This window comes from Phaseolus vulgaris, chromosome 10 (assembly GCF_051622355.1).
Source record: "Phaseolus vulgaris cultivar YP4 chromosome 10, ASM5162235v1, whole genome shotgun sequence".
Taxonomy (NCBI): Eukaryota; Viridiplantae; Streptophyta; class Magnoliopsida; order Fabales; family Fabaceae; genus Phaseolus; species Phaseolus vulgaris.
The window spans coordinates 4951969-4966691 of NC_143507.1; the positions used below are offsets into that span (position 1 = coordinate 4951969).

The following is a 14723-nucleotide window of genomic DNA, read 5'->3' on the forward strand; positions in this document are numbered from 1 at the left end:
ATGTGGACCAAATGTAAAAAGTCTACTTTAAAGAATGGGCAATTTCTTCTTGCACCATATCAACTTTGACCTACACCCTATCATTTTTACAAAATTCTAAAATTACCCTTATTCCGGATTTGAAAATCCGAAATAAAAAAAAATCAAAAATTAAAAATGTATTTCGGATAAAAAATTTCGAAATTTAAAAATGTGTTCCAAATATTAAAATCCAAAATATTTCCAGATAAAAGGTTCTGGAAGTGATTTCTATTTACACCTCCTTTTGTGTAAGGTTATTTTCATCATTTATGAAGGATATTTTTGTCATTTTCAATAGTGGATTGGGTGCATGTTGTAATTGATATGCTGCAAGGAGAAATTGCCTAAAGAATGTGCTCATTGTTAATGCAAAGAACTGCTCTAAGTTGAGTTTCCCTAAAGGAAAAATGTTCTCCAATGAATCATGGCTAACTATTGATTACAAAATTCTGTTTAAAATATGATTTTACTAAATATATATTTCAAAAACATAAAACATTATAATTATTAATTTTGTAATGAATTGTTATTAGTGCACCTCCTCACTTCAAGAGTAGCCAAATCCTCTATCTACAAAACAGAAGAAAAATTACTCGCATCATTTTATTCTCATCTGTTCAAATACGAATACAAAGTTTTGAAGCGTACAGAAAATTAATTTCTTGTGACCAAGCCAGAGTTACAAATAGAAATAATAAACTGTACATGGTACAAAACTTATGAATTAACATGGTATTATTTTCTAATTAAATATATAATTTTGACTTTATTTTATTACTTATTGCGCACATTAACAGTGAGATTCTAAATCACATTAAAATTATCTAAAAGTCAATATGCTATGTTAGAGAATCGCTTCTAAAACTAATTATGCAAATATTTATTAATATTGTGTGTTGATAGATAGAAGATTGTATAAAATAATAATGTAAATATTAATATTTTCAGATCTGCAGCTATGATAGTAATAGAGGCCAAAGTAACAAATTATGATTCCAAGAATTAGTGTATTTGATGCAGCAACATATCCTCAACATAAATTATAATTACAAGATAACATAAAGGAACAAATCTTAAGAGTTGGCTACTCCTTACTCACTTCAACAAAGTACAAGATAAATACAAAAATGATGATGGTACATGACCACTACGTATTTTTTACTATGCTCTATTGTGAACAATTACTTCAAAACCTGATTCCCTCCTAGTATTGGACTCCTATAATTCATAGAGACTCTGGACTAGTGGAAGGTCTGATTCTTGCTGGCATTCGCCCATATTTCAAAGAATTTTTGGGCGTGATGGACATTTTGTTCAAGTCAGGGTTAAAATCAAGATCTTCAACTGTCACCATCAGATCATCATCAATCATATCTCTTGTATTGGTGTCAACAAAATCATCATCTGATACTTCGCTGCCACTGTCACTCACTTCGCCAATGTCATCATCATCTTCATCGTATGTGGTTCTGACTTTTGACCACCGAACAAAATGTGGTCTTATGTAGCTGGTGACAAATTGAGAGTTGGAGTGGAGAGAAAAATCAGAATAAGCATAAAAATTAACTAGATAAAATGTTGAGGTCAAATGAGATAAATTCAGATAAATAAAACTAACCTTTCACTTTTCTTCAAGAGACATGGATCAAACGGAAAGAACATGTCAAGTCTATCCATCCCGCCAAAAGCCTTGGAAAGATCAGACTCGAGCATGTCATCGAAAACAAATGACTCTGATGCCATGAAAAGTTTAGCAGCCTTTGCCTGTCTAAGAAATTCCACTACTACAGTAGGTAAACACACCTGGTAGATAAATTTATATCAGTCTTATTAAAAGTTTTGTTCAATGAGTTCTGACAAAGTGCAAACTTCACCCAGTTTATAAAAAAATACCAGTGCTTATAAAAAAATTATATGAACAGACTCGGTTTTTCCTCATCATTTTATACACAATTATACAAGATGCTTGTCATTAAAAACATCACTGAAAACTAAAAAGTTCCTTACCTTCAACGGACTCAATTTATGTTTCCAGATTGCCTCCATGGGCATATTAAGTAGCTGCAATTTAAGCCTAGGAACGTCCATCAGAGATTTCATGCGAAAACACATAATGTACATGATAGCCTGCTCTCACAAAAAAATAAAATAATGAACAAATAAGAATACTGAAGAAAATGATTGCGGCTACGACATGAAAAGGCATCATCACCTTTACAGCACCCCCAAACTAAAAAGGTCAAATGTAATAAGACTCACCTGACATCCAGAATAAAAAACTTGATGTGCTCGTGGGTTCAAATCAGAATCACGAAACTTGCAATAAGCATAACACAGATCAACCAAGCTGAAATCCCAAAAAAGACCATAAAATCAATTTATAACAATTTGCCTCTTCTACAACAATATAAAGATAACTTATTTGGTCAAAAATAAACAGTTGACTTTCAAAGAAATTCCAAACCTTTGTATGATGGTAGTGACCAATGCAGCTGAAAGGAACTTTGCACGAGAGAGATAACTAGCAAGATAAGCAACAGCACTCATCCTACGATGAATGAAGACAATTACCAATGTCATGTTCTTTAAATATCGATTATAAAAAATATTTACACATGCATATACATTATTTTATCAACTGCATGACAACTTCCATTTTATTCCAATTCTTTTATCATAAAAAACCATTTCATGATTAGGAGCTCACTTCTACAACAAAATTTAAGTTGCAGCAACAAGGGCCACCATTTTTACACAGTAGCCCCATCAAGCCATATAACAGGACATTTAGAAAGTTATTAAGCGGTAATCATTCAAGTTGCAGCATAAACCACAAACACAGTTTATCATTGCTGTAACTTGACCACAAATCAAAGAACCCATCAAGGCAGTAAAACCAATTCTCCAAAATTCTACAACAAAATTAAGTTGCAGAAACAAGGGCCATCATTTTTACACAGTAGCCCCATCAAGCCATATAACAGGACATTTAGAAAGTTATTAAGCGGTAATCATTCAAGTTGCAGCATAAACCACAAACACAGTTTATCATTGCTGTAACTTGACCACAAATCAAAGAACCCATCAAGGCAGTAAAACCAATTCTCCAAAATTTCACAACTGCATACATAAGCCACATTCCACATCTGTAGTTCTTAGCCTCGTGGAATGGGTGACTTTTTAATCTTTTTTAGCACAAAATATACCTTGTAATAGGTGGGTTAAGATCAGAAGCAAACATATCTGCAAGAACCATGGCGAATTTCACACCACACCCTTCAGGGTCCAGTGCACACGCATAGAACATCACAAACTGGGACAAAATATAAAGCACTAATAAGAACACAATTTCTCAGAAATAGTACCAGTAAGAAAAACAAGGCAAGTTAGAAACATTAGTGATTAAGTAAACAGTACCTGGGTAAATTTTGACTTGTATGCGTTCAATACAGTTTTTTGAAATGAAGGAAGTAGAACATCGAATACCTAATAGAAGATAAGAACTAAGAATATTATGATGAAGCCATGGTGATGCACAGTTTAAATATGTTATGTGCCTTAATGTTGGCACTATGTGCATAATTTTATAGATGGAAATACCTCAGTCAAACGGCCACTACTTTGACAGGATTCAAGGTGCAATAAAGCTAGCACAATTAGACTATCTAATTTTTCAACAACCTGGTTGCCTTGCAAATTTTTCCTATTTAACAACTCTGACTGAGGCTGTAAAATTAAGACGAGATTCAACATTAGAAGTAAGAGATTAAACAACTTCACGACAGACATCAAAATGTATCAATGAACATAAACTAGGCAAACATTACATAGCAAAAGATAGGAATAAGACAAGTCTCTCCTTCAAGCAAATATAATTAAATTAGCTTTATTTTTTGAGCTACCAAATAAACTCAGCTCAGTCATTTTAATTGTCTAAGTACTGTTCCATCATTAAATCACAGCATGAACTTCAAATAAAAATTTAGAAGCATACCATATTATGACAGTTGTCATCCTCGTCTGCAAGTTTAATAATATCTTCTAACTCCATATCAAATATGCCTCTGGAATCTTCTTGCAAGATTCCATCCCATCCAATTTCCACCTACAGCCAGTTTAATAAAGCTATATGAATGGCCAAATGATCCAGCTTTCTTTGACAGAAAAGTTCAAGAGAGAATTAACTAACTCACATCCAACTCTAGCAACCTATCCACAAGAGCAGGCAGAATTGTAGCACCGACAATTTCTCCAATTGCACCACCCTCCAACTTAAACATATTCTCAAAATAGATGACAATCTCCTACAAGCAACAAAAAAGTGAACCCTGATGAAAAAGATATGTTACAAAGTTTTCATAAATAAGTTGCACAATCTCTCCATAGTCTATATCAACAAATAATGTGTTTCTACATACAGTATTGAAATAAAAATGCACATTAAGCGTAAAAATAAAATAAATAACCACTATAATTTCTGAAAAAAATAATTCAAGGACAAGGAAACCGACAGATCCTACATAATTCATAATGCAAAAGTAAACCATGCCCCAAACTAGCCATATATGCAAAAAAATAAAGGTAAAAATAGTGAGCAGTTCAGATATGCAAAATTGACAACATAAAAATGTATAATGGCTAATTGACATCCAGCTAATTTATACATCATCACATAATATCGATACACAAACAAATCCACTTAGTAGCCTCTAGAGAAAATCATATGAACTCACACGTTCCTTACTGAAGACATTGGGCATATTCTGGACAACTATTGGACATAGTCGCAATGGGGCAAGAGGCACCAAATCAGCTATCTCTTTCAAAGCTGCATGCACCCGAGACAGAACTTTGTTTTTCCTGTCAATTCCATTCTCATTGTTCAGAGAATCAATAAGGTAAAAAGGGGGCACAAAATGTTTCACAAGCATCTCCAAACACCAATCAATGTATTTCCCATTGGAAGCAGCCTGCACACAAATACACAAGCATCAAACTTAACAAAATTTGATAATTGGTTCTAGAATTACAAAATATCCTGCGGTGACAAAAAAAAATCATGTACCAAAGAAATAATGAGTTCCAGCAGTGCATCCATAACCTCCGTTCCATAATTCCAGAGGCTCATTCTTGAAACCTGAACAAAGATTCCACCAAAATCAATCATCCCTAATGTAAGAAGAATTTAAAGTCCCAAACACGTCACAGTAAATAAAATCTTACAGCAAAGAGAAGAGATTCGTGATGATTAGGATCTATACAGCACACTGCTCCAGAAAGTGCCCTCAGAGTTGTCTGTAACATTACAAGACGTGATTAGCACAATGACTTAACAACATCTGACTTAGTTATGATCATTAAATCAAGAACCTACCACAAGAATCGCGACCTCATCGGGATTGAGATTCTTCTTCGGGTGCAAATAACCAACTAGCTCATCATAATTCCCTCTATCACCCTGAGCCACAATAATCCAGCTTTTATTTCCTTTGGCAATAGAAAGATAAAAATTGAATTGAACAAAACCCACAACAGTTTCCAAAATCCACAATAGCATACCTTTGTGACTTCCTCAAGTACGCTTCTGAAGTGACGAACTAACTGATAATCACTGTACCCACCGTTCTCCATTACTGAGCTTCCTTCCTTGTCACTGACAGGAACCTTCACCATGCTCTCCTAAAACCCCAAACACAAACCCTAACACCCTACAACAAAAACAAAACATGAATTATAATAAATTAATAACCACAAACCGCAATAAGCACATAACGCAAACCTAAATCAAACGAAGAACGCTTACAGAAGCGCGTTGATGAGGCTGAGAAGAAGAAGAAAATCGGAGTTTTGTGGAAAAAGATAGGATTGGAAGCAAAACGACGACGTTGCGAGAACGAAGGAAAGGCGTGGAAAACGGATACTGACGGTAGTGTGGATCGCTGTTACCTCCTTTTGGTGAAGAGAGAGCAATTGCGGCTACGAAGAGGGAACAGCAACCAGAGACTTCTGCTCTCACAAACATTACTTATAGGGAATGTGTATGTAACTAACTGTTAAATTGTTAAATTAATATTTTATTCTCAGATAATAAATTAGATTGGAATTTTAAAAAAATAAGATTTGTTATAGCATCTTATAAATTTTATTAAAGTAATATTTTTATTTTAATAGTTATATAAGGTTGTAGAACTGATTAATTGTATGAAATTATAAAACTGGTAATAAAATCTAATAAAATCTGAATAATAACTAACAAAAATTAAAAATATTTTATTAGTTTATAAGATTTGAAATAATTTTAGATTTTTTAAAAAAAATACCTAAAAGTATAAGGAATATTAAAACCATACATATATAGTATATTTGGACGTGTATTTATATTTTGAATTTTTTTTATGAATAATACAATATGAGTTATAGTTGTTGTTTATTGGTCAAATTAAAATGTTTTGATTATGTTAATGTAATACTAAATTATCTAACATTAATGAAATAATATAGTTAATCAAAATTTTCTCTCTTTTAATATTCACATAGATATTAAACTTAATTAAAGAATTGCTAATCAAATTTAATATAATCTTATCCATACAAATGTCTACTAACATATTTAGTATTTTATTAGTTTTAAACATAAATTCATGTTTATTTTCTATTTCTTGAACTAAGTGAATAAGAGTTTAGTTATAATTAATCAAACAAACCAAAACTCCAACTAAATAAAAAAATTGAATTTTCAATAAGCATTTAAAGACAACTTTTTAACAAAAATCATAATTCAAAAAATATCATATCTTCTTATGTAGATTGTTTCAGAGAATTTAAGAATAAAATTTTATTGAACAAAAACATCATAATTCATTGTAAAATTACAACATAATCAACTTGAGTTTAGTCTTTCGTATGAAAGTAAACGAAAGAATTACAACGAATAAAAATACGAAAACTAAGAAGATTTATGATGCTTTATTTTCGAACGCATTGTGTCAAGCTCTGTATTTATCCTTGAAGCTTGTATCTTTTTACTCTATTCCTTCATATTTTGCAGAAGATTTGTTTCCAATTATGTTTTTGAGATATTGTAAATTTTATTCTCTAATTCTTCTATTCAAATTTATTTTACCATCTTTATTCAAAGAAACAACTTGGACTTTCATGTATTCAACCCACTCGCAAAGGTAGGAAATTCCTTTAAAACGTCTAGCAAACACTCTTATTAGACCATCTAGTCTACTTTGAGAAGTATTAGACCATCCATTACGACTAAACACACAAGATTAACATAAATGATAGTTAAGGCCCAAATAAATCTAGTTATATTAATCTTATTTAAAACATTATATTTATTTTTTATTACAGTACAAGAATCTATCATTAAAGTTTTAGAGTGCGAATAGAATCATGCTTGTCAAATACCTCCAGACTTATCCTTTTGTACTTATGAGCAAAACACTCTATGGACTCACAATAAATCAAAGGAATATAGTGCAATCAAATAAAAAAAATCACAGCAAATCCCAAGAACACATAATAGCAAACATGATATAATTTTCAAGAAATCAAATAATCAAGACAAATGTGAATGAAAACTCCTATATTTTAACACACAAGCAGGTAACTAAAATTAAAGGATGAATAAAAAATTACATAAATTTCACTAGATGCTCCAACTCTCAAGTGTTTAGGTTTGCATTTACACTCAACATTCATGTTGAAAAATGCTACCATATACTTAGCAAGACTTTAATATTAACAACAACTAAGAAACATGCAATAAAAAATACTTCATAAGAGATATAATGGAGGCAAGGTAAAGGTAAGTAAAAATGGGGAAAAAGAGGCTTAAAAACCACAACCATATGAACGAATTTGTCATAACCTATTAGACGTTTATGAAGAAATATAGATTAGATGTTTTAGAAAATGTGCATATTTTTCTTTTTCTCTATTTTTTTATAAAAATGTAATTAATGAAAAAATTGAAAAACTTCACAAGTGGAATGAAAAACATAGTGAGATATGTAAAACAAAACAGAAAGTATGCAGAAAAATTATGGTGATAAAGAAGAAAACTAATAACTAAATTCAAATTGGATTCTCAAACAATGACGTCAAATTTGATAATTATCATTTAACAGTCAAATTAAAATGATTTCAATATAGACTGTCTAACACAGTGCTAGATCATGTAACACCAAATAGGATAGTTGTAATCACATGATCTCAAGTCGTCTCCCAATAAATCTAATTATGAAAACTAGTGAGTTACTGTTTAGAACATATATGCAAACAGTAAGATTAGTATTTACAATAAAGGCAAAAGGGAGTTTATGGAAGTTTAACATAAAATAAAGTAGACGATTGAAGAAAAAAAAAGAGAGACAAGTTAACTCTCAAATTTATTCAACAATGAATTCATCATTTATAACTAAGATTTTCACTCTTTCATTTCTCACACAAATCTCAAACTTAATCAAATAAGCATTAATCAAATAAATAGAATCTTATAAGTCAAACAAACATCTAATAATGTATTCAATATCTCACTAGTTCTAGGTATATACTTGTGAGAGATTTATCTGCGAACAAGAGATTGATTATAATTAAGCAAATTAACCAAGAACTCTAATTAAACAAAAGAATCAAATTCTCAACAAGTGTTTAAAGAATATTTAACAAAAATCAGAATTCAAACAAATTAGACTTACATAAATTGCTTCTGAAAATTTAAGAATAAGATTTTATCGAACAAAAACCTCAAAATTCATTATGAAATTACAAGAGAATAAACTTCAAGGAGTTTAGTCTTCCATCGAAGATAAATGAAAGAATTACAACAAACAAAACTAAGAAGATCTACTATGCTTTGTTTTTCAAATACATTGTATCAAGCTACCTTTTTATATATTTTTATGTTCTAAGGATCTCAAAAAATTATCTTCTTTAAATTTCGTGCACAGTTTCTCAATTTCTAACTTTTCAGAATTGTTTTCAATTTTATCGTGAACTTTGTTTCAATGTACTTTTATAGAAAATTTACTTATAAATATGTTTCTATTATATTGTAGATTTTACTCTTTAATTTTTCTACTCAAATTTTATTTTTCGTTTTAATTCAAATAAGTAATGAGTTTAACATATTCAATTAAGAGGTTGAAACTTTCTTTAAACAGTTTAGTTAACACTCCGATTAGACTCACTTGATAAGATAAGTGTATGACTTGTACATCATTACAGAATGTGATGAAATTCATTAGAATTCTTCTTAAAAGTAATTCATCAAAATTTCTATACTTTGTATGTAAGATGTTTACGATTTAATAATGACAAACATTTTATATGATGAAAAAAAAAATCATATTTCATTACCCTCCCTAAAAAAATTATAATTATTCTAATACTATTCTAATGGAGTATTGTTCTGCCTTAAAAGTTTAAATCTCTTCACAGAACATCCCCATTTTTGTACTGTTATCTTCATAAATAATATTATTTAATTTTTAAAATTTATATTTTCTTCAACTGATTTCAAATAAAAATTTAAATCGACATTCCTTTTTTTTACTGTTATCGTCATAAATAATATTATTTAATTTTTAAAGTTTATATCTTCAATTGATTTCAAATATCACTGCAACAATCTCTTTATTTATTTTTTGAGTAAATTGGATCTTATGTTAGTAATTAATAGATCTATAACCGATTTTAGATAAACATTAGGAGATTGGTGGTACAATTTCCAAAGTTTGTTTTCAATTATTTAAAAGTTTACAGAAAATGATGATAATTTTTGTCAAAAATAAAGTTTAAACTGCTTTAAATCCCTAATTAAATACAGTCCTGAGTCTTAAATTAATCGTGAAATATATAATGCAAGTCATTAATTCTAGGCAGCTTTTTATGTCCATATAATATATATATATATATATATATATATATGTATGTATGTATGAATTTAATTGGGTCTATGAATGATTAATAATGTATAAACAAATGTATAAACACATTTCATCCTCCTGCATTGTAGAAATTCAAGAAGCTGAATTCAAAGGCAAACAATGATTCTAATAAATTAAGTTAAATAGTTTACAAAGCAAAGTAATTGAGCAAGACCCAATTACATGAGCAAACTACTTCTATCAGACCAAACCAACTTCTAAACCAAATCTTATAGGCTGAAGAAAAGACCTTGGAATGACCTCTTCACTGGACCAAAATTTGACCACCTTTTGAACTCACCTTTACTCATCATCAACCTCAATCTCTTCTGCACACCACCAAGAAACAGGGCCTAGACCATCATGATCTAACGATCCCTACAAAATACAAACCATGATAGGTCACTATTCCATTAATGTGTAATACTAGTTAGGCATGACTATTTGTTTTAATACTGCTTATTAAACAGGGTTTCGGACAATCTCTTCCCATAACAATTCGTATATGCCCAGAAGTTCTACAAGGATATATTCCATAATTAAGATGTTGTAATGCATATAACACAGACAAAACTAAGGTAGAAGCATGGGGATGAATAATAAAGGAAGCACTGCGAAAAGAAATTTTTGAAAACGTGGGTTATGATCGTCTACAAAAGATATGCTCAAAACAAGATGTTAGCAACTCCAAGGTAAAACTTAACAAAATTGAAAGAATATATGTTTGCAATGAAGAAATTAATAATTCATCATCAATTATGCATCAACGAACAATACATTATAACACTGCTACATAGAAACATCCTAAATACATCGAAATGAAAGTAAAAAAAAGGATTAAACCAAAATTGTAATTAGAATAAGCCTCCCATCTCAAAAACTACAATAAAAATATTTTAAAAATACAAAAACCCCCAACAGCCAATTTTAAGATACTTAAATTCCCCATCTCGGTAATATAACACACCTATAATGTACATAATACTTTGCCCCTTTTAGTATGTAGTACAGTTCGACCACACATCTCATCTTTCTTACGTAGCTTTAAACATTCATAGAAATTCATGAACAAAGGTAGTACAGTTCGACCATACGTCACATCATTCTTATGTGGTTTCAGTATTCATGAACTAAGGTAAATGAGTAAAGTAAAGGCAAACAATGGTTTGGTGAGCAACAAAATACTTACAGTAACCAACATAGGCGCAAATGGCTTTGATTCTTTCGGTTGCTCAACCGGAATCTGCGGATAACTCACATTTTGTACTCGAAATTTGATCTGCCATATTGGTAACAAAAATTTAGCTTACTTGTTTTCCAATCAGACCTGTCTTAAAAATTTTGGAGCCCTATTCTAATCATGAAAATTGAGCCCCTCTGCCCCTAATATTTAAGATACAATTTTAGTAAAAGGCTGTTACAAATTTGTGGACTTTTAAAAAACCCAAAATAATTGGAGGCCTTATACAGACAATCTACTTGTACATGTAATTTTACGGGCCTGTTTCCAATCATACAGGTTAACAAAAAAAAAGGCAAAGAATACTAACCACATCAGTTTCTTGAATAGGATATTCTTGTTCGTTAAAATCCCAATACCATACGCCTTTCCTGATGTAATTGAAATAACAACAGATAAGCAAAATATTAATCATACATAATGAGATATGCATTACCTAAATATAATGAAAGGATGTAAGGAATACTACTGTTGGGAGATATCGGCCCTTAAATAAATCTCAGTACCTCACAGAATTAGTTGTTGACTCTTCGCTAGAGGATACCCTATATTCAACCAATAAAAATAATAATGAAAATAATAAAGATTGTTTGTATTCAGTTCAAAGATAATCCGAAAAGTCAAACTAGATAATGGAAACCTCACCTTTTTCCTTGTTCATCCTCAACAAAGTGGTTTGGGTAGGGCATATGATGTGCAGGGACATAAATATCCTCAAAGAATCCAAGAGTTACTGCCAACCACAGATTCAGAATTATTAAGTAGTACTATCTTGAATAATCAATATTTGACAATCAATTAATATTTCAGATAATGCAGACAGTGGATGGTGTTTTTTCATGATGCAAACCATAGGTTGTTTACAGTCACACTACAGATACAGAAACACAAAAACTAGCTTTGGTAATAACAACTACATAGCAAAGTCACATTTTTCCTGTCTTACATTATTCTTTTAGAATACACTTTTAGCTCTAATTAAATTCTTAGTTATCGCAGGGAGCAGCTGACACAAAATTAGTGAATAGAATAGCACGATGACTGCCATTCTGAAATTATTTTATTAATACTAATTAATTTATTATATTATTTGTCATCATCATTTATTAGTCTTTTGTTACTGATTATTGTTTAGTTTATATGTTATATGTTATGCTTTAAATAGTTTATTATATTTTATATTTATTTTATTATCATATTAATATTAATATCATGCTTTAAATTAAAAGAGAGAAACTAAGCTGAACTCAGATTAAAGCCCAACCCAAACCAACCAAAACATAAAAGGAAGAAAATAGAAAAACTTTCGGGCCATATTGACTATAAACAATTCCCTTCTCTAATCTATATGAGAGTATTGTGCTGCGAGTAAAATGTAACGGATATATGAAACAGAAGTACGCACATAAAAGTGGTTCTTCTCCAGCAATATGCTTTCATAGAACGGCGAACTATTGAGGAACTAAATCATGCATGTCAACAGAAAATAATAATCAGGTAGCTAAAACAGAGACATACATCGTAAGCCATCAGAATCAGATGAAATAAGCCTTGCAGTAATAATCTCCCCCACAAATGGACGAAACATAATTAAATTGAATACAACCTGCCAGAAATATTGGAATTTAGTTATTGCATAGACACAATCAAATATCATAAATTCAGCCATCAAACCAAAAGCAGCGAGTTAGGCACTGTTTGGATAACTTTTCAACAAGAGAAGAAAATAAAAAGTAGATGAATCAAACTTCCTCCATAATTCAAAATCAATTTATGCACATTAGTTTTGGAGAATTAGATGAGAATTTCTATATAAGTCAAAGTGCATTAAGTTGATTTTAACTTAGTGAAGTTAAATTCATTTTACCTTCTATTTTCTTTTATAAATACTTCCAGAAAATTTTATCTCAATATGACCTTACAAAACATCATAAATTGTAAATAAGGGAGCTAAGAAAGTACAATCGTTTGGCAGGTTCCAATATACTGAAAACAACTCATTACAACCCAATAGCACATCAACAATTTTGTGACCATTAATCAAAGTATAAGGATTAAAGTTTAGGTCAGTCAACAATTTTTCTCCTAGCAAAGTCGAACTACTTTGTTAAGAGAAGCAAAAATGACTTACTAAACATAAAAGTTTGCATTCAACTTTGAACTCTAATCAAATGCAGGACAACAAGTTCAAAACAAACCCATGAATTCATACCGTATAGGTTGGAGCCCCATCACCTGGGAAGATAAACCCACCGTCAATGGATCTGATATCATAGACAGAAATGCAAAGGCCCACGTTTGCTATAACCTGGCATGATTATAGAAACAAAAAATGAAGTCAAGCAAATTAAGTCAATTACACAATAATGGTTCAAAACGGAAACTGAAAACGGTAGCAACAAAAAACCTTATCTAAGAAAAGTTTTTCAAGCTCCATGTGAATAGCTTCTCGAATGGGAAGAACAAGACGACTAGGAGGCAGGGGCAATTTGTGTTCAATTTTACTGAGATAGAACATTGAGCCTGCACCAACTTACAAAGTACTAAGGTCCAGAGTAAATACAATTATACAACCAAAAAAGAATGAAAGTGTACATTGTGTTAACCAATAGAGCTAAGCTGATAGGAGATACAAGTTCTTCTGATTCTGATTCTGATTCTTTAGTAACGTAAGGCAACGATTAGTTGCTTTTGCAGTGCATAAAAATGAGGTTTTAGCAAATAAAAATGGGGGCTAGGGAGAAGAATATGAACCAGAAAGTCCAGATTGTAAACAAGGCTTCAAAGAAAATAAAAGTTTAACACATTTTTGTCCTAATACTTCATTGTTCAATCAGTAAGTGATTCCACAATGCCATTGATTATTGAATAAATCCTCTACCAGGATCCTGTAAACAAGTATCGTTCTTTAGTATAGTAGATCATACTAATAATTATAAAGGCAAAAATAAAAATCTAAAATAAGTATAATAATAAAAAAAAACACAGGTTTACAGAGAACTGAAAGGTACAATTAGAAGTACTGATTATCAAACTCTCGTGTTAACTCGTATTCTGCATTGCCGAGTTGACTACTGAGCAAACTCGTTTTTGGAGTGCTCGCTGTGAACTCGGTGAGCTCGACCAAACTCGCGAGCTTGCAATCGAGTTCAAGAGTCCAGACACCAAAACGACGCCATTGATCGCCGTTTCTTGTGCGGAAAAAAAAAAAAAAAAACTCACCTGCTATTAGGTTCACTCTTCTCCTGCACCTCGCGGATTAGGGTTCGCCGTTCACCCTATACGCCGCACCGTGTCGTTCTCTTCTCCGGTCACGCCAAACTCACCGTCGTTTCGCTGCCTGGTGGCGCGTCGTGCTCTCTGGTGGCGGTTCTCTCCGCGCTCGCAGTTCCGCTCGCGATTTTTAAAATTCTTATTCCCTTAACACTTTTCAAAAGATTTTTAAAAAATCATCTAAACAACATTCAAATAAAAATTTGCAATTTCTAAAACTTAAAATAAATTTAAATTCTCTCATTTTAAAT

The 14723-nt window shown here is 31.2% G+C and overlaps 2 protein-coding genes across 2 annotated transcripts; both read right to left on the reverse strand.

Moving 5' to 3' along the window:
* Positions 1 to 986: 986 nt before the first annotated feature.
* On the reverse strand, positions 987 to 5889 carry LOC137818101 (uncharacterized). Its single transcript, XM_068621328.2, has 16 exons — positions 5824 to 5889; positions 5581 to 5729; positions 5396 to 5479; positions 5245 to 5316; positions 5087 to 5158; positions 4755 to 4991; positions 4215 to 4325; positions 4016 to 4126; positions 3622 to 3747; positions 3439 to 3507; positions 3228 to 3334; positions 2486 to 2569; positions 2281 to 2368; positions 2029 to 2148; positions 1640 to 1824; positions 987 to 1529 (listed from the first exon to the last, which is right to left on the reverse strand). The coding sequence occupies exons 2-16, from the start codon at positions 5692 to 5694 to the stop codon at positions 1247 to 1249; spliced, it is 1863 nt and encodes a 620-aa protein (XP_068477429.1). The 5' UTR covers positions 5695 to 5729; positions 5824 to 5889; the 3' UTR covers positions 987 to 1246.
* A 4104-nt stretch (positions 5890 to 9993) lies between these two features.
* On the reverse strand, positions 9994 to 14626 carry LOC137819349 (RNA polymerase Rpb7 N-terminal domain-containing protein). The gene is made up of 9 exons (XM_068623160.2): positions 14422 to 14626; positions 13607 to 13722; positions 13412 to 13507; positions 12718 to 12805; positions 11845 to 11932; positions 11706 to 11744; positions 11510 to 11570; positions 11149 to 11238; positions 9994 to 10337 (listed from the first exon to the last, which is right to left on the reverse strand). Exons 2-9 carry the CDS (start codon positions 13715 to 13717, stop codon positions 10263 to 10265), a joined length of 648 nt encoding a protein of 215 aa, XP_068479261.1. The 5' UTR covers positions 13718 to 13722; positions 14422 to 14626; the 3' UTR covers positions 9994 to 10262.
* Positions 14627 to 14723: the final 97 nt, after the last annotated feature.

Excerpts from the sequence above, each read along its gene's own strand:
- LOC137818101 (XM_068621328.2), bottom strand. The coding sequence starts at position 5,694 with ATGGTGAAGGTTCCTGTCAGTGACAAGGAAGGAAGCTCAGTAATGGAG. Across the intron at positions 1,825-2,028 it reads ATAAATTGAGTCCGTTGAAG|GTGTGTTTACCTACTGTAGT; the intron begins GTAAGGAACTTT and ends TTTATCTACCAG. Across the intron at positions 1,530-1,639 it reads CTCTTGAAGAAAAGTGAAAG|CTACATAAGACCACATTTTG; the intron begins GTTAGTTTTATT and ends ATTTGTCACCAG.
- LOC137819349 (XM_068623160.2), bottom strand. The coding sequence starts at position 13,717 with ATGTTCTATCTCAGTAAAATTGAACACAAATTGCCCCTGCCTCCTAGT. Across the intron at positions 11,745-11,844 it reads GAGGATGAACAAGGAAAAAG|GGTATCCTCTAGCGAAGAGT; the intron begins GTGAGGTTTCCA and ends GGTTGAATATAG. Across the intron at positions 10,338-11,148 it reads TTGCGCCTATGTTGGTTACT|GGATCGTTAGATCATGATGG; the intron begins GTAAGTATTTTG and ends TGTATTTTGTAG.